General features: G+C 33.2%; 1 protein-coding gene across 3 annotated transcripts; it reads left to right on the top strand.

Annotated features, from left to right (window-relative positions):
- Nucleotides 1-5,039: 5,039 nt before the first annotated feature.
- On the top strand, nt 5,040-20,992 carry LOC115960132 (vacuolar protein sorting-associated protein 52 A). Of its 3 annotated transcripts, none has more exons than XM_031078850.1 (20): nt 5,040-5,188; nt 5,949-6,046; nt 6,195-6,252; nt 6,507-6,602; nt 8,594-8,695; nt 9,452-9,535; nt 10,247-10,327; nt 11,313-11,456; nt 12,579-12,670; nt 13,927-14,008; nt 15,799-15,981; nt 16,461-16,576; nt 16,678-16,736; nt 17,061-17,161; nt 18,130-18,180; nt 19,154-19,333; nt 19,425-19,559; nt 19,818-19,889; nt 20,438-20,495; nt 20,584-20,992. In XM_031078850.1, the coding sequence occupies exons 1-20, from the start codon at nt 5,171-5,173 to the stop codon at nt 20,886-20,888; spliced, it is 2,115 nt and encodes a 704-aa protein (XP_030934710.1). In that variant the 5' UTR covers nt 5,040-5,170; the 3' UTR covers nt 20,889-20,992. The 3 variants fall into 3 exon arrangements, with proteins under 3 accessions (XP_030934710.1, XP_030934712.1, XP_030934711.1); XM_031078852.1 differs by having other exon boundaries at nt 5,982-6,046; nt 20,584-20,978; XM_031078851.1 differs by having other exon boundaries at nt 5,955-6,046; nt 20,584-20,978.
- Nucleotides 20,993-23,790: the final 2,798 nt, after the last annotated feature.

Below are 23,790 nucleotides of genomic sequence, written 5' to 3'. Positions count from 1 at the left end.
TCCTATAAGGTGTCTAGAGTAAACAAGTTAGTGAGTTGTGGAAGGTGTCAAAAGGAAGGGCACAATACAAGGAGATGCAAGGCCAATGTCACTAGTGAGACACCATGGGAAATGAGGCAGAGATTGCAGAAAGGAAAATCGATAAGTTTTTACAAATTTTTTTTATTCAAAAGCAAAATGCCAATAACTAATACTGTAAAAACATGCTCATATATGGTTGCAGGGAAGTGGAAAACCTTTTGCATGCAGACAAGGATCCCAGGCCCCAGCATCATCTCAGCCCCTACCAACACATCAGCCTTACACTATGGCCTCATCCTCATTCAACCAGGCAGTAGGGTCACAGCCACCAGCTCCACAACCACAAGCTCCATAGTTATAGCCATCAACTCCATGGTTAAAAACCCAAGTCAGTGGTACTTTTCAGACTTCAAGTACACAGTTAAAGGAGCTCCTTGGTTCTCTTCAAGCCAGTCAGCACCATACATCCTTGCAAAAACATGGGACAGTAAAGCACCATCATTACAGGTACTGTCATGTTAGGTTTGATGTTTTATTCATAAAATTGTGATATTGGTAGCTAACATGTGAATTCTTGTACTTTGTAGCCTACAAGACCACCTACTACCAGAGAAGCTGCTTTGAGAGGAAAGAGTGATGCAGCTAGGACTCAGAAATGTAGAACAAGAGGTGGAAAGGTCAGTAGTGGTGGGAGAGGCAGGAGCAGGGATAGAGGCAGTAAATGAAGACTAAGTTAAGACACTTTTTTTGTTATGTATTAGGGTTATGTAGTGTTAGAGTTATATGTTATTTGTAGACAATGACATGACAGACAATGACAAGACACTTTTATGTATAGTTGTTCAAACACTTTTTGTATTTTTGTAAGTTTTGTAAACAATGGGCAGGTGCAACTGTTTTGGTTGTTGTTGTACCAAATGCCTTATATTTACTGGTGGTTGATGAAAGACTATTCAATGCCACCTTACATATGTATACAATTTCCCAACTTAATGATAGGTGTTCAAAATTATTATTCTAATTATTGCAGTTGCCCATAAATGAGTTTGTTTATATGTGCAGGTGTATGTGTTGAATAGCAGGTGTATGTGTTGAATAACAAGTTTGTGTGTGCATTTGTTGTCTTTTCTTGCAAGTTGACATTAGTTGTCATGTACTTTAAACTTAAATTAATTCACTTTCAACACATTTATCTTTACACAATGCACTTTATGCACAACCCAAAACAGCTTACAACATCCAACAAAACACCAACACCAACAGCTCACAGCTCACAAGTAGCCAATTCACTTTAAACAAAACAAAAATACCAACAACATCTAACATAAATAACACTTTCTCTTAAAAAGGCTTATATTATTCAGTGGTTTAAAGCCAACAGCATCTACCATCTTACATAGTTCTCATTCTCAAAAAAACCTTACATAGTTCTATTACAATATAATTGAAGACCAGCTTATATTACAACCCACCAGGCAAACTCAATCTCATCATTCCAACATTCTCATTTGAGCCAACACATGAAAACAACATAACCAAAATAATTAAAAAAAAAATGACAGAATTAGTGCAATTATGCACTTTCTCTATTACTTTAAAGCTCTCACTGCTATCTCCTTGGCTTGAACAAAGGAAGTTCGAAATTTTTTCTCCTTCTTAGTGGCTTTTGCTGCCTTGTCTTGAGCAATTTGTGCCATTTGGGTAGCTTTTGCTGCTATCTGGATAGCTGCTCTTTCCCTTTCATGTGCAAGTTGCAGCTCACTTCATAGTAAATTCAGTTTTTGTTGCACCACATAGGCAGCTTCATTCCCACGCATACAAGTGGGATTATCAAGCCATTTAAAGAAAGAGCACTTGGGACCAACCTGTTCATAAATTGAATTGAACATATCACATTCCAATCTCACGTGAATCAACTAGATTAAGTAAAAAGTATATTTACCTTATATCAGTTACAACCTAGAAACCTTCTCCCAAAATTATCCACTGTCGGACTTGTTCTTAGCACACAAGTCTCATATGTACACATATGCCCACTTGAACCCGAGTAATTTCCATTCGAAGAAGACATCGACTATCAACTTATTGTGAATCAAAGCTACCATTAAAACTTTAAACCCCAAAACCTACATAAAGTAGAAATGTCGTACCTGGTGATGATCTATCTTCAAATATTCAATGCCTCAAGACAACCCAAAGTTAGAACCTCACCCTCACATGAAAGCACGATTAGAAAAATCAAAACCCCAACTCAATACAAGAGATTTTCGTGTTTCTAGGGCTCGTGAGGAAAAGAAGAGTGGGTTCGTATTTTTGATCCGTGTTATGTTATGATTTTGAATAAAAAAATGTTTTTCTAACGTCTGATGGTGAGGTTGGTAATAGATGGGTAACAAATTGAAATTTAGGGGGGTAAAGTATAAATGATTGAAACACAGGTAGGCGAAGTGAAAACAGGCCATACCACAGATAGGTTTACTGTAATTATCCCAAAATAATATTTTCCGGTAAGGAAAATACGTTCCATGTGTTTGCCTATTTGGTTGCGTTGCGGAAAATATGGCAGAAAACAATTTCCGATGTTTGTCTTGGACGGAAATAGTTTTCTCGTATATATTTTCCCATGTTTGGTTTCTTCATAAAAATTACATAAATAATAGTGAATTTGATCCTTCCCGTAAGCTTACAAATATGTATTACACACCCAAATTAACATACAAAGGTAAACATCCAATAAATATTTTCATAATATATAGATCAAAAGTACATAAATGTAACATTCACCATTGGAGGTAAGCCTCCATGGTCTACAAATATGATTCTTACAACAGGTTCTTGAACATTACACATGTACCAACCATGCTTACACTGAAGATGTATAAGTTGGGTCATTGTATCATCCCAAGTCCACAAAATACTACATCCTACAATAAAGGTATGTAACTGTTATTCTTTGAAACATAACAGTCCACAAAATATACGTACCATCATTAAAAGTCCAATATAAGTAATACATACATACCCTACTTATACCAGCTGATATTTATAGATTACATCGATGGTTTCCCCAGCTTTGTTTGCATAATTGTGGTCTAAATTTTGATTCGTAAAGTTGGTGAGTTGAGTTTTTGTGAAGAGAATTAAGTTGAATGAGTGGAACCATGTTGGAAGGTCTTAGGATTTTCAAGTATAAATTTTTGTGTATGAAAATGTGAGGTGATTCTCAACTTACCAATTTGAGGATCGAAAGCAAGGGGGTGGTGGTGCGATCATTAATGGTTTATGCTAGTTATCCCATTGGTTTAGTGGAGTTGATTTTTGTGTGAAGGTGAAATCTCGATTGACAAGGATATTACAAATTTTGTAATATAGTCTTTATAAATTGAAGCTTCAACTACATGTACTGGTCTCTACCAAGTGAGAAAGAGGTATTTGATTTTTAATGAATTTTTTAATGAATACAAGATTATTATTCGAAGTTATTATAATGACTCAAACAAGTAGTAAATTTGATGGCATGGTGGTGTAATTCAAAATCATGGGAATAATAAAATGACATAATGAAAATGATGAATTAAAAATATGTAGAAGTAATAAAATAAATTTCTGATAAAAAAAAAACCCTTTTAATTATTTGAACAAAATGAAACTTATTATGTGAAACATGCCTAAAATTAAAATTTTTAATTGTTATTAGTTAGAAAAGGAAGGGTAAAGCTTGTTTTGTGATGGATTTTATTATAGAGAAACCTTAGGCAATTTGGCCTAACTTTTATGTAGCAAGAGCATGTGGCTTAATATCAAGAGTGAACCTAATAACTAACTCATATAAAACATTTATTTCAAACAAGTTTTTAGCCTAAACACAATTCATTGCATTAGTAAGCCTAAACACAACTCATCATATTTATATTATATTTTACTATGATTCACTCTACTGAAGCATCTTCAGTACCTTAGCTATATTTTTACTCCATTTGAAGAGCAAATAATTACTTTTACCTTTTAGCTATCTATTTTTTAGAATACATTTTTCAATAGACACTCTATCATTTTTCTATTAATTTTTTTATTCATTTTTAAAACTTTTTTTATTCTTCCAACAATCACTTTTTTTCTTATTAACGGTCATATTTTTCAAATTGTCGTAGGATCATTTAATCGGATCTTGTGGGGGCACTTGCAACAACGATATTAAAAAATCTATGTTAGTTTTGAAATTTATCTATGTATACAATTTGGAATGAATTTATTCATTAATTTTTAGGGGGGGTTTTTTGGATTATTATTATTATTATTCTTTTATTTCTTTGCGATTTTAAATTATTATTAATTAACTCATCTTTACCCCTTTCATTCACCCAAAAAAAAAAAAAAAACTTATCTTTATCTTTACTACTATCTAATTTTTCTTACCATTAAAAAAACAAAATAAAACAAAACGCATAGGGTCATTATCTTTACCACACATTTATTTATTTTTGGGTAAAATACTATTTTGGTCCATAAATTTTATTAAAAGTTTGTTTTTCATTCTTAAACTTTAAAAAGTTATTTTTTCATCCCTAAACTTTCTAAAGAGTTTTTTGAATAGTATAGAGACAAAAATAAGGATGAATTTTTTTTTTAATAGTTTAGGGATGAAAAACAAATTTCTAGGATAGTTTAAGGGCATAAATAAAATATTTTCAATAGTTTAAGTAAGAAATATGAACTTTTTAATAATTTAGGGATGAAAAATGAATTTATTAAAGTTTAAGAATAAAAACAAACTTTTGATAAAGTTTATGAACCAAAATAATATTTTACCTTTTCTTATTATTTTTTTTGGGCTAATAACTCACCTCATCAGCTCTCAAACAGAGAGAGACAGGAGAGAGCACTGGGCCTCTATAATTAAACATTAAGCCCATTCCACCACAATTGATAGGACGCCCAGACTAGCCCAGATTCCCAAGCCCACCCCTAACTATCCAATATTAAAAAAAAAATCGATTTTTTTTTGGGGTGTTATTAAACACAGAGAGAGCGAGCAACGACTGACCCGATCCAGCACGCGCGTGAACCAACTTCTTTTCTTTTGTGATCTGAAATCTGAAATCTGAAATCTGGAGATCTTCGAATAAGTTTGAGCCATTTCGTTAATAAAATGGCCACCACCGATTTGGTAAGCTTCAAATTTCCAATACTGATTGATTAATTTATATTTCTTGTTATTGTGAGACGATGCCCTTTTCAATTCGCAAGAGCTTTTAAGCTGTTATTTGTTTCATTATTATTTCACCACTAGACTAGACCCAGTGGATCTTCTCTTTGAAGTAGTAGCCATCATCATCATCATCATCTTCATGCTTCACGATTGCTACACATTCTATCGTTCTTAATTTTTTAGGCAGTTTTGTTAGGAATGTGGACAACTGCTTTGCCTTGAATTTTTGACTTTGGATTATCTAATTTTAGAGTAGCTGTGAATTTGTGGATCATCATCTGTTGCTTTCTACATTGCTCATTCTTTGGTTTATGGCAAATAGAGTATCATTTGGAATGTCACTCCGCAGTCGTATAGTCTTATTATGTTGAAAATTGAGAGAGATCTGTTGTTGTTGAGATCGACTCTACTTTCTTGCATTTTTTGTACTATGATTGGGACTGGGGGATATCTTGTTAGTTACTCTTCAATAAAATTCATTCATGTATCTCTTAATTTTGTGATTGTAGTTCAGGAGCCTCTATCTTTGTGTTTCAATAAGTCTAGTCACACAATTTTTTCCCACAATAGCTAAGGTAGCGTGTTGTGATTGGTACATAATAATAAAGTGGTGTTAGTGGTGGGTCCATGCGAAAAAAATTTGTGTATCGTAGCGTAGCATTCCTTTCTTTGGATAACCTTTATTTATTTATTAATTATAACAAAAAATTGTTTGCAGGGTCAGTCATATGTTGAGATAAATGGTGCACAGAAAAATGTAGTATTTGATTTTGGAGCGTTTGTTGGGGACTTGTCTGTGGAGGAGGATGCCAGCAGGTATGATTCATCCTTATGTTTCTGCGTCTTGATTCATTTACGAATACATTATATTCTCATTCCTGTTATATGATGACATTACCCGGTTCATCAGCCTCCAGTTTGAATATGGCATCTTGAAAATACATTTGGTTTTCATGTTTGACAGTGATGATATATCTTTGGATGGACTAGAGCAAGAACTGGAAGAATGCAAAAATGACGATGTAAGTAATTCCATATCATTTCCTTTGAAAATTCATTCCTTTAGATATATATATATATATATATATTTTTTTTTTTTTATCAACGGTCCTTTAAGCTGCAATTCTTTGTTTATTTTATTTCTTTTGCTTTTTCCTTGTACATTTTAATCGTGTTTTATTATGTAAATTGTTTTTAGTTGCTTACCAAAAAAATGCTTTCATGTTTATTTTTAGAGGTTTATATATTAATGACCCCCGTCTCTTTAATAATGTAGGTAGTTGCAAACATACTATCTGAAGGTACAAAATTAAGGGAGTATACAAAGGGGGTTGAGAACAATTTACGGAAAGTTGAATTGGACTCGATTCAGGTTTGTGCTTACTTAACGAAATCCTTTTTTGCCAATCAATAGTTTTATAATTCATAGAGACATGATTTATTTTTGTAAACTTTCTTACTAGGCTTTGCTTTATTTTAACCGGAAAATTGTCTCACATAGCCCATAGTTCTATGAAGTTCACAACATAAAAGTGTTTGATGCTTTGTTGCTAGAAATCCTATAATTATCCATATAAAAAAAAATAGTGTAAAGAGGCTTCTCTTCTATGTCAGGAAGTCTTCTTCGTAATAGCTTGGTTCTCCACTTCTACATCATATTATATTGTGCAAAACTTTTTCTTCTTCTTTGATTCGTAAGTTTACATGCAATTAGTGAGTTTTGGAACCCAAAACCTTACCCTCCACCCTTTCTTATTGAGGAGGAGGTGCTGTGTTAGCTAGAGCCCATTAGCCATATTGTGCAAAAACTTTGTGGAGCATTGCTTCCTTTTGGAAAGCTTATTCTCATGAGATCATTTAGTTGGTGATTTTGGTGTCGACTCACCATCACTTTTTTTTCATAATGAATTATGGAAAGTTGGTTTTAGTGTCTCATGAGACACTTTTTGCCGAATGGTTTGTTAGTATAGTTATCCAAGTTAAAACTAGTGGTGATTAACAAATAGACCATGCAGTTATTGGAGTGTGATTTATTTGTGTGAAGTTTTGAGAAGCTTTGATATCGGATCTGGAAGTTTATATTACCGTATCTGCCCTATATTCTTGTACTTTCATATTGCCCAAGTTTCATGCTACTGTCATTGTTTCCTTGTGCCAACTTTCTTTGACCGGTTAGATTTTGGACCAAATATTATCTTTTTCTGTCCCACCCTTTGTCAATTAACTGCATGGCCCTGTTATCATTTTTATCCTTGTACTCCAGACACATTCTCATTCTCTTAGAGTTGGCAAAGTAAGCCCTACCTCATCTAGTTAGGCTTGCTTGTCTAGGTAGCCTGCATTTAAGGTTATAATAATTAGGTGTAGCACTTGGAGCTAATGGGCCATGAAGGAGGACAGCTTTAGTGACATACACTTTGGGGGCATTTGGTTTGCCGTGATGTTCAATTACGCCATAATATTACGTTATTGTAATCTTACATTAATGTAATCTCAATACAAGAATACAACATTACATTGTTTAGGAAGGTGATGAGATTAAGATGATGTGATATATTTTGTAATTTTAAATTATAGTAATGTTAGAAAAAATAAAATAAACCAAAAACTTTAATGTCATATCATCGTAATATGCATCACATCAATGGTACATCATAGCGAACTAAACGCCCCTTCGTGATGAGCTCCAGTTTATGGTTATTTTTTGGTCATTATTATTAATTAGGTATTTACAATTCTTTAAAATGGTTGTTCTAATTGCGTTGGACATTTTAATTTGTTCTCCTTAGGTTTTGAGTTTGACCAATTTAAAATAGTTCAATTTGTTACTGTTAGGTTGTGTGCCATTATGGGTTTTACAACTGGCCCAAACTTGCCCTAAAATTGTTAGTTTCCAACTTTAGTTACCTTAAGTGTCGCTTCGGCCATGGCATGTGCGTGATCATATCTCCCAAGTGAATAGTTGGAGAAGCATCAGACGTTGCAGGCTGTCTCAATTTATGTGTATGGGGAAGGTGCGCTTGAGAGCATGTGTATGCACATCAACTAAGAATAAGACTTTTTTGACTTGTTAGATTGCTCATCCTTTTTGTTGTATTGCTCTTATGTGGCACTATATTAGATTATAGAAACAAGATTTATTTGGTAAGAATTTAAAAAGAAAATGTGTGTTTGGTTTATTTTTTATTTTGATTTTTTTTTTCATTCATTGGTAAAGATTTGTTTTTTTGATAGGTAATTCATTGGTAAAGATTTGTGTAGCAGAGATACTCTTCAGAATCCTTTTTGAGTACTCTTTTATTATATATTTTATAAAGATTAAATGTTTTTTATTGCATTAAAACTTCTTCTTCAACGTTGCAGGATTACATAAAAGAAAGTGATAATTTAGTGTCGCTTCATGATCAAATTCGTGAATGTGACAGAATCTTGTCGCAGATGGAAACTCTCCTTAGTGGATTTCAAGTATGTTGTCCCTTACTTTGCAATAAGCAATTATTTACTTGCTTGCAGCTTCATTGAGACTGTTTCTCATTTGTTTTATACTGATAAAATATATTTTGATGGATATACACAATTGATCACCCTCTAATAAAACATATTGGCTGAAAATGTAGTTGCATATATCTTTATAATAACTCTGTCACTTTGCAATGATCATAAATTTTTTTTTTAAATTTCTTGTATATGTTGACAAAATTATATACATTGTTTTTGCTTAGGGACAAGATTATATGCATTCTTGATTTTAGTAGCAGTTCCTGGATATAAATCACTACCTCACATAAATACCATAAGTTATAAATGTTTTCCATTAGTCTATGGTAGTAAAATTTCCCTTTTTCCCAATGCTGGTTACTTTTTGCAAGTACGCTATTTATAAGCTGAAAAAGATTGTGGGAATTAGCTTTATATCACTGCTGCTTTAAGGATGTCATAACTAGTGCAGTCATTTTTTCCCTCTCCTATACATCCATTTGTCAAAATTGATAGTGTTTTTAATTCAACTGTTATATGTAACTAAGGAGAATATAAATCACAAACTTTAGATGCATTTAATGGTATAAAGGCTCTATTTGTTTAACTTTCTTTTTACATTGATTCTCGCAGAATTATTTGTTGTTGTGTTGTTTTGTTTTTTATCCTCTTCTTTTAGTAAAACCCCAAGGTTTGAATTCTACTTTTCAATGAAGGTTTTCTCCTTACCTCTTTTTGTCCCAGGTTGAAATTGGTTCCATAAGTTCAGACATAAAAGTCCTCCAAGAGAAGTCTATGGATATGGGCCTGAAGCTTAAGAATCGTAAGGTATGATTGTTTGTAAGAGTAGCTCCGCTTCATTGTTTGTTTGGAGTTTAAATTTTGAGAACCACAGAAACATGCTTGTATATCTATTAGATGTTAATGACCACTAGTTAGTACAACAAAAACATAAGAAAAATTGTATTTGTTTGAAGTTCCTCTTAGGGGTTATATGTGCTTTTTCAATGATATTTTGTGGCATCAATTTCTCAGCAGGGGATAAAGCTAGCTGAGTAATGATTTGTCAATTGGTGATTTGTGATATGACTTAGTTGGATTGCATTCCTTGTCTTTTTCAATGACAAGTTTCTTTCTCTTTTAGATTTATGCAGTTTTTGTAATTGATTGTCTACACTAGTATATCTCCTGTATACTTGGGTGACTCTTTTTTCTGATTTATATAATCTTATTACTTATCAAAAAAGAAAGGGTAGAGGGTGGGGGTTCGGACTCTGGGACCATTTTTGAATTATTATTGAGCTGTTTGTTTTTGTGCTGTGATAACATTTTACTTCTTTTTGGAGTTAAAAGAACACAACCGAAAAAAGTGTGAAAATGTGGGGAAAAACTTTTTTGAAGTTTTTCTGTCTGAAAAATTTTCCTGGAAGTGGGCCATTTGAGTAATGCCAAAGTGACATCTCTAAATTATTGTTTATAAACCTTTCCGTTTTTCTTATGTTCTATACAATATATGATTGTTCTATGTTCTATAAACAGTCGGCAGAATCAAAATTGGCAAAGTTTGTTGAAGACATTATAGTCCCTCCAAGGATGGTTGACATAGTCGTTGACGGAGAGGTATTTCTAATTTTTGTAGAGCCTGCTTTTTTACTGTTACTGTCATAATTGCTATTATTACATGTTTGTCGTAGCTTTCAAACTTGCTACAGATGGTCTTGGCTTACAAACCTGCTCATTGATGTCCTCATCCAAAAAGTTGTTTTTGTTTAGCCTTCGTTTGCATGTCCGTTACTTAAAAAGAAGAAGAAGAGTTTCAGTGATTTACCCATCCAATGAGATTATCAGGACTTTGGTTATTCTTTAATGTTTGGGAATTGAATTATGAGAAAAGCATTGATACATTAATCTGAGAGAGGTCTATTTGTGCTTCATTTATTTTGGTTTACAGTTGCCTTAATTAAGAAGGCTCCTTTTTTAATATTTTGCTACAAGCTTTACCCTTTTGCCTTGATACCAATCACATCAAGCCTTGGATGGCAGGATGGGATTTACTTATGCTCTTTTATGCTTGATCTATATCATTGTTATGTCCTTGTAAGGCTTGCTAGGTTGGTTTGAGGGAGAACTTAATGTGTGGGAAAATGTGTTTACTTGAAATGATTAACTGTTGCTCATGTTCTCTCTTGCCCCTCCCTTATTGTATTAGTGATTCAATCATTGCATGATGGGTTACTTATCCAAAAAAAAAAAAAAAAAAATCATTGCATGATGGGGTTATTGTGGATTGATTGTGGAAAGATCTGGTCATCTGCTTCATTTGCTGCCCATCTTTTTTTGATTCAAATTGCAACTTAGAGTAGCACTTTCTAGATGTTTTATGCTTATATACATGATTTAGGCTCTTCTGATATTCACATTATAGGTTAAAGTTGATTTGTTAATATGCGGGACGTATCTATAACACAATTGAGCTACAACATACGTCCTTGAATGTGCATGGTGTACGGTCCATGTTGCTTCCTGGTTAACATAGTGATTTGGGAGATTTTTGTGTTCCGTTTCTTTTATTGCTGTTAACATACTTGCAGTGGAATTTGTCCAGGTCAATGATGAATACATGAGAACTCTTGAGATTCTGAGTAAGAAGCTGAAGTTTGTAGAAGTGGATCCTATGGTCAAAGCTTCAAAAGCTCTGAAAGACGTTCAACCTGAGCTTGAAAAAGTTAGGCAGAAAGCAGTTTCAAAGGTTATTGACTAGAAATACCGGATGCTTTGGTTGATGATGATTATTCAATTTCTTGTGTTATTGTATGTTTTAAACCTACCAAAATATTAATGTGAGAGCCCCTCTACAATGTCATGCATATCATATACACTAATCTGCCCATGTACATATTTGGATACAATATTGTTTGTATGGACTGTTTAATTATCAATTAGTAATAGCAGTCCTTATTGTGCACAAGAAGAATCCCAAGCTTGTGACTTGATGAGTTAACACTCTTGTGACCATTTCAATCGTATATGTTAGAAAGGACTACAATTTGACATCTGTAACTTGAATAGAGTTGGTTATTAGTACTTAGGTTTGATACTTTAACATAATTTTGTTGACTGAATATTAGTTTTGGTCAACATTTTAATCTATATTTACTGATAATCAGATGTTTTTAGTTTGCTTCTTCAACTGAAGTTAGAGTTTTGAGGTAATTGCTAAGGTCAAAGATTTCCTCAAGGCCAAGGGTAGGGATAAAAGCTTTTTTTCAACAATTCTTTTCTTAGTTAGCTTCAACAGAAGGTAGCCAATCCAGATTTCATTCATTTGATAAGGATTCATCATGTACATTGTATAGTATTGAGGCCAGAATGTCTTATTAATCAAAATTTGAACAGTGACCATTTTGTACTGAGAACCTTTTGGAAGTCAATACATTTTAACTTAATATCACCTATGCCTTCTCCCCAACCTCTGTGGATTTAATTGAGTCAGAAGCTCTTGAGGACAATAATGATATTCCATGTTTTGTCTCATAGTTTGGACAGAAAATATGGTGAATATAAACTTCAAAAATGTTTTGATTTGGATATTGAATAATATCTATTGCTCATGTAATGATATCACACTTTTGAACTTGTTTTACTGCTTTACCTGTTGATTAATGAGTACATATAAGCTCTTTCTAAGTGTTTTTCTGCTGCTTTACATGTTGATTAATTAGTACATATAAGCTCTTTCTAATTATTTTTCTACCACATTACCTGTTAATTAATTAGTACATATAGGCTCTTTCTAATTGTTTTTCTACTGCTTTACCTGTCAATTAATGAGTACAAATAGGCTCTTTCCAACTATATTATCTTTTTGCAGGTGTTTGACTTCATTGTTCAGAAGCTTTATGCATTGAGAAAACCCAAAACAAATATCCAGATCCTTCAACAGAGTGTTCTTTTAAAGTACAAGTGAGTAGAATCTAAATACAGTGCTTAATAGGTCTAATGGGACATTAGAATTTTATATGGTTTTATCATATTTACTTTCAGCACTTATCAAAAAAAAAAAAAAATCATATTTACTTTCATCTTTTTTTTCTTTTGGGGTTTTTGTTCTTCCTCCCTTTGTTGCTATTTATATGGATGATTTGTTAATTGATGTGAGAGCTGCTTGATTTTTCCTTTCTTTCTAAAGGAGATGGTGATGGGTTGATTTGATCTTTCCATGGTCTGATTAGTATCTAGCTTGTGTGTTCGCCATAATCAAATGGTTATATTTTTTATTTTGTTTGACTTATGACTGGAATATCTTTTTATTACTTAAAGTTTCTTATTTTGTTTAATATTATACTAAGGTGCTTCTTGTGATACATCCTTTTCCATTGATTGTTGTCAATTCAAAACAATACTCTCTCCATCCCATATTATTGGTCTTGTCTAGAAACTCCAACTTTTTAAAGGAACCTAATTCAATGCATTGTCTTTCAAATAAAAAGTGCATGTTTCCAACTACCCCCTTAATTTAAACTCTAGCGAAAGAGGGATATTGACTTTTTAAATAAAGTAAGGTCAAGTGAGGAAAGTTGTCAATAGTGTCCATAGATTTTTCAAAGATGATTATATTTTGGGACATCTCAAAATGGAATAAAGGACCAACAATATGGGATGGAGGTATGAATTCTTCTCTCACACATCTGTATGGTTTTCCCTTTTGAACCTTGTTTGTTCTTTGGGGGGAACTGCGCAGTATCCTGATTGTTTTTTATGAGTTGTTGATTGGATAACTTCAATTGTATGTGTCCCAATGTTATGTGTTTATCATTTTCCCTTGATCATGAGTCGGAGAGCCGATCAAATGCCATTATTATTGAGTCATTGTTGTTGAACTGTTCTGAAAAAGTTTTTGATGGTTACCCAATCTTTTGTACATCCCTAGCATTTATTCAGGTGTCTGTATATGATACTAGCTAAGACAGCAGCATCTATATTTGTAAAGAGAGCAACTGATCCAAGTAGGACTGTGTTTTTGGTTTTACATGACTTGTTTTTGATATTTTTATGTTGCCATCATATGTAAACTCATATCTTAATTCTTTGTGAATAAGAATTTTTTTAATTCATAAAAAATGAGAAGTAGCGATATATCATATAATAGTTCTGGTTCTTGTTTCCCTGGTCAAGTGTGGGCTTATTATAATATAGTATATGGTAACATGAACATGTAGGTATGTTATTTCCTTCCTCAAAGAACATGGCAATGAGGTATATATTGAGGTCCGTGCAGCGTACATCGACACAATGAACAAGGTAAATACTGACGAATCAATTATATATTGCAGAACTTAGTTTTGGTAGCAGGACTGAAGTGTTCACCAGTATGTTTATATTTTTATGAGGACTTGGGAATGGTCACTTGATCTTTAAACCATTAGCATCAATTTCATTCCCTGCTTTTCTTCCTTTGTTTTGGTTCTTTAGATAATCTATTGTTGTATCTTTTCGTTATTTCTAATTATAGTTTGAAGGAATGCACCCTAGATAAATCAAGAGCACCTGTTCAGAAGTAGAGGTTGGGGGGCAGGTTTTTTTGGGAGAGGGCGGGGGGTGGGGGTTGTTTGTTTTGTAGAAAGGTAAAGATCAAGAGGAAGATGACAGGAAAGAGACAGAAGAGAAAACTGCACATCCTTGCTATATTTTCAAAGCATTTGACTACCATCAACATAGCCCCAGTTCTGTTCAAGTTTGTTGCCTTATACTCGAGGACTCGTAAACTTGACAATAGAAAATCAGAAAATTTTACCAAAATGAAAATTACTTGATAACCCAACTATCTTAAGATGCAAGGAAGCCTTCTTAAGACCTAAAAAATTTAGGCTAACAAACAAAAAATAATTTTTTTATTTTTTTATTTTAACCCTAGAATCTTTGTGACATTATCTTAAAAGCCATGGAGACCTAGCTCACATTGAACGTAGCATATGAACCACAAAAATGAGAAAACCCAAGTTGCTGAAACTTAAATTTACTCAGAAATTAGTGATTAAACCCCTTCTTCATATCTGCATTATAGCGATAGATGAAATCTTTTTTTATCCATTAAGCTTGCAAGCTTGCACCAGATATTAGTTTCTTGAACTCTTGTCCTAGAAATCCCAAATTTCTTACTAGATAATTAAAATTTTCTCTCTTTTATGCTTTCCTTGACAGTGAATGCATCACATTTCTGTATTTGGTATTGGTAGTAGTTAGGCCTGCAATAGTTTATATCCATGGTGGAACATAATTTAATTATTAAGGAGTCTTATTTATAAGCAGATACCAATTCAGATCCCAAAAAAATATATTCATATTTATTATGGTGTGCATGCTATACCATAAGCTAAGTGTGGGTCATTACTCATTAGTACTTATCAAACTGAAAAAAAAAAAGTGTGGGTCATTGCCACTAGTACTTATTAAAAAAAAAAAAAAAACTGAAAAAAAGGTGTGGGTCATTAGTATTATATTTGGCAATTTCTGTTAGTATAATGCCAAAGAGATAAAATTAATACATTGTAACAGTTAATTTTTGATAGGTAGTATAGTACTATAATTTTTGATAGGTATATTAAAGTTCTGATACTTCATACTACAAAGAAAATTTCTCAAAAAATGATGAACTAACAAATATTAGAAAATATTCACTATCCTATGGGACAGAGTTAGTTCTTAAAACATTATGAAACATTAGAAATTATGAATAGTTAGAATATGAAATATTGGCCAAGAGGCTTGTAGCTCAATTAGTCAATTGGCCAAGAGGCTTCTAGGTTCAAATTCCTGCTCTCTCATTGTAACTCTTGAGTTATCAAAAAAAAAAAAAAAAAAGAATATGAAATATTGGGGGTAATGCAACACCTGGTATCCTTTTGCTACTATGGACATTCTTAATGGTGAATCTGTTTTGGAAGGTTCAACTTCTCATATGTCGTTTAAGATGTCTTACACTTGAGCTGTGCTAATAGCCAGGTCAATTTGTTTCTTTCACATTACATTGTAACAACTATCTAGCTTTGTGCATCTTAGAGAGTATTGAAGTGCAGCTGCATGTTTTGCAGGTCCTAAGTGCACATTTCCGGGCTTATATTCTGGCCCTTGAGAAACTACAGTTGGATATAGCAACATCTAGTGATTTGATTGGGGTTGAGACAAGAAGCACTGGCCTTTTTTTAAGAGGAAGGGAACCGCTGAAGAACCGCTCTGCTGTTTTTGCTCTGGGGGAGAGGATAAAAATTCTTAAGGTTTTTCTACTTCTTTCTTAAAATTTTTTATATAATATTTTACTTGCTAGGAATGACATATGGTTTGGTTTGTTAGTTAATGTGGAAGAAAAGCATGCTGTTTCTCTTGGATCCACTCAGTCAATTAGATTTCAATCGCAACTATTTGGGCATTAACCTTTGTTTCTTTTATCTTTGTCTCCTTATTAAAAAGCTTATTCTGTAACTTAAAATTTAATCAATTGATTTCTTTTTGTTATGCATGTCATCTATGCATGTTTTATTCATATAAGCTGAATTTTGCATTGCTTTCTTTTAATTATGTTATTCCAGCCATGCTCATAGGTTCATATCTGAAAAGATGATGACTAGGTGCAGAACTTGCAGAATAATAATTTCCTCTTTTGATTGTTATTTCTAATTATAAAACCACATTTAGAGTAGTTTTTGTAGAAACTATGACTTCATTACTTACAGATGCCATGGTCTGTAATTATCAGGAAATTGATGAACCTGCATTAATTCCTCATATTGCTGAAGCCAGCTCCAGCAAGTACCCGTACGAGGTCCTCTTCAGGAGTTTGCACAAGCTGCTTATGGATACTGCTACTTCTGAGTACCTTGGAGTTTGCTCTACTCCTTGATATTGTCTTCTAGTTGCTAATGAATGGCAATCCTATAGTGATTAACATGTTGACATTTTCCTGTCATCCGCAGGTATCATTTCTGTGATGACTTCTTTGGCGAGGAGTCCATATTTTATGAAATTTTTGCAGGTAATTTTCCTGGATATTCCAGAATCGTTTGCATAAAATGTTTCTACATACTAATAATGTTACATACAAGCATTCCTGTGGCAAATATTATATGGCATTCTATCAGATGACTTTTGTATGATTCAGATTGGCACTCTTGCCAGTAGGATTATATTGTACACATTCCTTTGAATAAACAATCTTGTCATGTACATGGGAGTTGATTTATCTGTATTTGAAGCTTTATATGAATATGAGACGATTCATGGGCAGTGGAAACTGTGATGAATATTAGAAAAAGGTAGACCTGTGATTTGTCATATGATCTTACTTTGATATTATCAGGTCCATTTGCTGTTATTGATGAACACTTCAATTCAATACTTCCAAATTGTTATGATGCTATTGGCCTAATGCTCATGATTCGGATAATACATCAGCACCAGGTATTTTTCTGAGCTTCTAAAGCTAATGTTTTCTATCTGAGTTCTCTGTTGTTTAGAGTTATATTGTAATTGAGTCATGAGTCCTCGAATCTAGTACATGAGTCGTCAATACTTGCTGTTGTGTTTTCTGCTCAAAACTTCATGAGCTATAACGATAATCCAAAGTGAACATATAATAAAATTTCACGATTGATGGATACTTTGATGTCCGTTCTCCTTGTTCTTTTATTTTTGCCGTGTCATTGTAAAGAATTTTCCATTTTGTACTGTAGATGGTGAAAAGCTACTGTATGTGCATTCTGGATAGTGTGCTATTGTATTCTCAGTAGTTGACTAAATTTCCTTGTCTGACAATTGACTCAGAATTCAGTATTCCTTCTATAACACACTGTTTCTTTTTTATCTGATGTTTCAGTTGCATGGATGTCAATTATCTAGGTGTTGAAATTGCTGTTCATCTGTTTGAGTCAGGAATTACCCCATATTTATTTGCTTGTGTAGTAGTTGGAATATGTGCTGCACAATCTGAAAGTTTTCAAATTATGTATAACATCAGGACATGTTTGAGAAATGTGCACATACATCTTTATTAATGCTTCTATTCAAGAAAAGAAAAATCTTCTTTAGCATCCCTCTGATTCTGATGTGTGGATTACTAAGAGAATTGAATTCCTTGCCTAATTCAAATTATTATTCTTTTTTCCAAAGATTTCCAAACTTATGTTTCCTAATTGAAAAGAATGCTTGAAATAGGATTTGACTCTGGTTGATCTCAAACTGGAAAATCAAATACTCGGCAACTATTTTTAGATTGATTTAAAAAAAAAAAAGAAAGAAAACCCTCGCATATATTATATTTTTCAAACATATTGAGGCATGACAGAAAGCTAAATGTAAAAAAGGATTGTGAATACTGTTGAGTAATGAGTTTGATTGTGATTAATCTGTTTCATTGCTCTCCATTTCAGCTCATAATGTCTCGGCGGCGGATTCCATGCTTGGATTCGTTTTTAGACAAGGTCTGTAATTTTAGATATAGTTATTATGTTTATCATTGAGCTGTTTGGTGATGATACAAATTTCGGACATATAGTATTATTGGCACAAGATTTATACTATCAAATCTCCTTTGTTCTTTAGAAACCACGCTTTATATTTACATGGTTTTTTAGTCTTGGCTGAACAAAGTTGAGTGGATAGTTATGGCTCTTGCAAAGAGAGATATCTCTGATATTAGAAATTAAGCAATATGACTAGGAAAAGGAGTAATTACCGAGTAAACACCAAAACATTAAAATTTTCTTTTTCGTTCAACAGTTAATTTATCCGTTGTTGTGGTTTTTAGATGGATTTGTCCTAGTATTTATGATTTTCCTATGAACATGGGATGAGGGCTTACAATATATGAAACTGGAGGAAGATAATGTTGTTCTTGAACTAACATCTTACTTGACAATTAGCTTCATCTCAAATAGCACCTCCTCCTCCATAGGATTGTCCTGGAGGTTAAAGTTGTTGGTTCAAGACCCAAAGAATTAACAATTTATTTGCCTCCTCTTGTCTAACTCTATTTCGTCTTTACTGTGCTTCAAAATGAAGTAGACTTTTGCTTCCAGAAGCACTTTCTAACTAATGGAACTACTTTCATTTTGCAAAATAGTCTCTGCATTCCAATTTGTTGGGTCCTCTACAGGGCTTCCCAGTTTTTGAAAGAATTTTACTGTTACTCTATTACTTATGACTTACAGAATTTCTTCTCATTCTTTTGCATATTGATACTCCTCTCTAATATCTAGGTGGGCATTCTAGTAAATTTTTAAATTTTTGTCATATGAAGTTTAAAATGGACAATGATATTGGAACATCCAAAAAGGGGAGGACCAATGATAGGAGATGGAGGGAATAGTTAATTATTAATTCTTCTGTAGTTGTGTCTTAGATTTTTTTATCACCAATTAAACTTCTGACTAATTCTTAACTAAATTGGAGCAGATCAATATCTCCCTATGGCCTCGTTTTAAGATGGTATTTGATATGCACCTCAACAGCCTACGCAGTGCAAATGTGAGGACATTGTGGGAAGATGATGTTCATCCTCACTATGTCATGAGACGTTATGCTGAATTCACAGCTTCACTGATCCGCCTTAATGTTGAATATGGAGATGGGCAGGTTAGACACAGAATGAAAGTCATAAAATGTTTTAACTTTGCTTTCATAATGGAATGAGTCTCTCAAAACATCTAGTTCCTCAATGTTGCAGCTTGATTTGAATTTGGAACGACTTAGAATGGCTGTTGATGACTTGCTAATCAAGCTTGCAAAAATGTTCCCAAAAACAAAACTACAAATTGTGTTTCTGATAAACAACTATGACATGACTATTTCTATTCTGAAGGTAAGGATTAGTATCTTCTTTTCTGGAAAATGAGATCTACTTTTTTTGTGTAAAGGTGGGAACTTAGGGGTGTCAAGGAAAAAAAAATTTCTAGGACAAGTTCATTGTTATCCAAAAGAATTTCTTGGACAAGATTGCTTTAGTTATAATGCCATTTAGATGGATAGCATATTTTTGCTCATATATGTTGAGCACAAAATTTGCAATGTCCTCTGGCCTTCAGCCACTGTGGTTTTTAATTTGTTAGTTGCATTTCAGGAAGCTGCTCCAGAAGGGAAAATTCAAGTGCACTTTGAGGAATTGCTGAAGAGCAACACAGCATTATTTGTGGTAACTCTCAATCAATAGCTTTTAGACCTCGTTTTTAAGGAAAAATGCCTTATTGATTTTGAAACTAAATGATTGCAGATAAGTTTACTAGCAAAATATCTTTTTTTAATGGTTATAGAATTGTGTCTAGAAAGTAAATAATAATAATTTTTTTTTCTTTTATATGATGATGAATATCTTTTTGTTGTTTGTAATTTTAGACTGAGGGGAGTAAACCTATCTCCTTGCAACCTGTCTTGATTCCTGTTTTTTGCAGAATATTGATGTTACTCCTATATGCCTTAAGTACTGGAACAGAAATTATATTCTGTACAAGTGGCAAGAACTGCTTCCCTTACGAATCCTCTCAGAAAGATTTTTGATGGGAAAATGTTGATAATATGTTACATAGAGCTTGAAAACAATCAAATGCCTATAGATCTGATTCATCTGAAGCTGAAATTTCTTTATTTTTAATGCTCTATTTTGTATAGGAATTTTTGCCTTTTCTGCCTTTTTTGATTTTTTTTGCAGTTTGTTTTAGTTTGTCTATCTATTTCTCCTTGCAGGAAGAACTGCTACTGGTGCATTTTAGTGACTTAATAAAGTTTGTAAAGACCCGAGCCTGTAAGTATTTTGACAAATATTGTTGCAACATCTAAGTATTTTGTTACGTTATTTAAGGAAATAGGCTTATTTGCAAGTTGTTTATCAGCGGAGGATCCAGGTTCTAGTTCTGAGAAGCCCATAACTGTTGCCGAAGTTGACCCACTTGTGAAGGACTTTGCAAGTAGATGGAAAGCTGCAATAGAGCTGATGCACAAAGATGTTATAACTTCTTTCAGTAGCTTACTGTGTGGTATGGAAATTTTGAGGGCTGCATTGACTCAACTACTGCTATATTATACCAGGCTCTCAGATTGCATAAAAAGGATTGTTGGTGGGTCTGCACTCAACAAGGATCTTGTGTCAATATCTTCAATCATGTATGAGATAAGGAAATACTCGAGGACCTTCTAAGTCATTGAATTGAGGTCATGCTTTGATAACCAAGATTTGAATTTTGTGGATTCAAAATATTTGAATTCGAAATGCATGGGTTAATATTTATTCTCTGCTTCAAATATATCATTGGAAGGCCTTACAATCTGAAAGTGTTCGATAGTCTTTGAAGGCCTTAATAGCATATTGATTTGAATTGGTAACTCCCTTCTCTCTAGACACACATGCATGCGCACGCGCACAGGTAGCATAGTGCCCAGAATAGAAGCAAATGCAAACTTTGTTCTGTGTCTTTTTGGCTTTGAACTCGGGGCATCCGTGTCTTTAACCAGGATTAATGCATTAGAGCATAGCATCAAGAAAGCAAAGGACTACTTGCTTTGACCCCGTAAGCAAAAATTATAACCTGGTGTGCCTAGAGATCGGGCCACTTTAAACACTATTGTGGTAAAGACCAAGAATTTTACACAATCACTATCAAGGCCACTTTTTTCTAAATAGGAGAAAACTAGGAAGCCAAATGTTTTAAATTTTTAATACATATAAAAAAACATTCAATTGGAAAAAGGAAGGGCAGGTTCTCTCTTAATAAATGTAAGGTCATATATGTGGTAGACCTTTATGAATCTATAGTTGAACAAAACAATTTGAGACCAAGATTTGATTGTTATTATTAACTAGTTGTAGACTTATGCGATACATGTGAATATATAATTATTTTGAAATGTGGTATAATGTATAATTTATTTTTTGAAATTCATCAAAAATTAAAAAAATAAAAGTCTGAATTTTATTAATTGAATATTTGAATTTTTTAATGAAGTTTCATAGTTCAAAATTTCAAATCCCCCCTTATATTAAGTTTGTAACTATATTGATTTGGGCTATCCGCAGCCCACCCATGGGAATATCTTTAGTCTTTATTAAAAAGTGTGAATAAAGTGCTTTGGGGGATAATTTTTTTATCGAGCCAAAACTACGGTTTGGGTTTGGGCTTTGAACACATGTAGGGCTTATCTGGTCACTGAATAGTGAATAGTGAATACTGATAGATGCACAACGGTGAAAGACAAAGGCAAAAAGAACGGAGATAGAGAAAGAAAAAGAGAGATTTTACAAAAAAAAAAGAAAAGAAAAAAAAAAGGGGAGTCTGACGAGAGAGGTCTACTCAAACAAGCAGAGACATAGGTAGGCTTAGCTCGATAAGAAGAGATCTTTATTCTTGCTCTCATGGCTAACAACAGTAATCTCCCCCTTGAAGAATCATCAAGGTTCGTTTCCGGATATCTTCTTCCATCTCTATTTGACATTTCCCTAATCCTTACAACAAAAATCTCTCTCTCTCTCTCTCTCTCTCTCTCTCAGCTGTTAGAGTATATTCATTATTATTATTATTGTTATTATCTAGCTTATTTGCTTATTAGTAGTGAAATTTGATTATTGTTTTTAATGTGAAATGTAGCATGTTAGATGTTATTATGCTTATATCCATAATAGAAACATACTAGCTAAACTATCCAAAATAGCTATACATTGAAGTTTAAATGTCACTATATGATAATTTGGCTTCTTTTCTTGAATCTTGATGTGAGACAACCTTCAATATAGTATGTGACTTATAGTTATAGATTTAATGACCTCTATAGATTGGACATAGAAACATAAACATAACAGATAGACAAGTTTAGGAATTTATCAATGGCTTGTTCCTCAATGGAAGAACTATTATTTATTTCGTAATGGGCTCTGTGCTGTAGGGATTTATCAATGAGTTGCTATAATTCTAAGCAACTGGTCACATCCTGTGTGGCATCCTCAATGGAAGAACTATTAGTTATTTTCCTCCCTCTTTTGACAATAATTATTGGATGGTTTTAGTATTGTATTCAATAATTTATTCTATTTATTATGTTCCTTTCATTGCTATATGTGTGGCAGGATTGCATGTAAGTTTTTTGGTACAACTTATGTTCACAATCACATACACATTATGTTCCTGCAGTCTTCTTCCTAAAGGATATCTTTATAGAATTGCTAATTCATCAAAATTCACGTACTTATTTGAAATGCTTACAAATGCAAGATTCATCATAGGTTAAATCAGTGGATGGATGCTTAGATTGCTTGGATAGCACATCATTAATTACATTATGTTTGGATTGTCTAAATCTACTTAAACTAATGGTAGAAATAAGGAATCAATCTACAATATATTGAAGGGCATTGTCTAGCAATGAATACATGCAGGTCGTTTATTATCTCTATCTCTTGAAGTTGATGAAAATGACATATGATTCTTAAAGTAGGAGCGAAACTAGATCCTTCAACTTGGTATTGAATACTACATTAGCATACTGATATGAATAAAGTGGTGGAATATGATTTTTTTTTTTTTTTTTTTAAGTGAGTATAAACTAAGGTGTGGTTTGGATAGCTGAAAAGCAGCGCATTTTGCGTCTGCGTTTCCTTTTTTTTTTTGAGCCGTGATTTTTGACTTTTCTATCTTAACACTGTTCACCCAGCAAAATAAGCGGTGGACAGTGCACACTAGTGGGTTCCATGCACTGTTCACGAGACCCACAAATCTCACTTTTCAGCAATTTTTTCATTAAAAATGAGTCATATGGCACTATTCACATATTTAAAATGAGTTAGACAGTTGATGTCCCAAATCCCCCACTGTCGGATTAAGCACATTTTCCGTGAAGCTAATGGGTGTGTAGACAGTCTAGCTAATATTGGTTATTCGCAATCTATGGATTTTATTTTGTATTCCAGTCTGCCTGGGGACATTTTAAGTGTTTTTGAGGCTGATAACCACAATCTGTGTACTAACAGGTTTTGCCCTGCTTTTTAGCTTTAAAATGAAGTTTCCTTTCTACCAAAAAAAAAAAAAAAAAAAAAAATTTATTACAGTGTT

The sequence above is a fragment of the Quercus lobata genome, chromosome 9 (genome assembly GCF_001633185.2).
Source record: "Quercus lobata isolate SW786 chromosome 9, ValleyOak3.0 Primary Assembly, whole genome shotgun sequence".
Lineage (NCBI taxonomy): Eukaryota > Viridiplantae > Streptophyta > Magnoliopsida > Fagales > Fagaceae > Quercus > Quercus lobata.
The sequence above is the reverse complement of the archived record's forward strand: the minus strand, read 5'-3'. Positions and strand labels throughout refer to the sequence as shown.

Coding starts and splice junctions, on each gene's coding strand:
- LOC115960132 (XM_031078850.1), top strand. Junction 12,671..13,926: donor AGTGTTCTTTTAAAGTACAA/GTGAGTAGAATC, acceptor ATGAACATGTAG/GTATGTTATTTCCTTCCTCA. Junction 15,982..16,460: donor AGAGGATAAAAATTCTTAAG/GTTTTTCTACTT, acceptor TGTAATTATCAG/GAAATTGATGAACCTGCATT.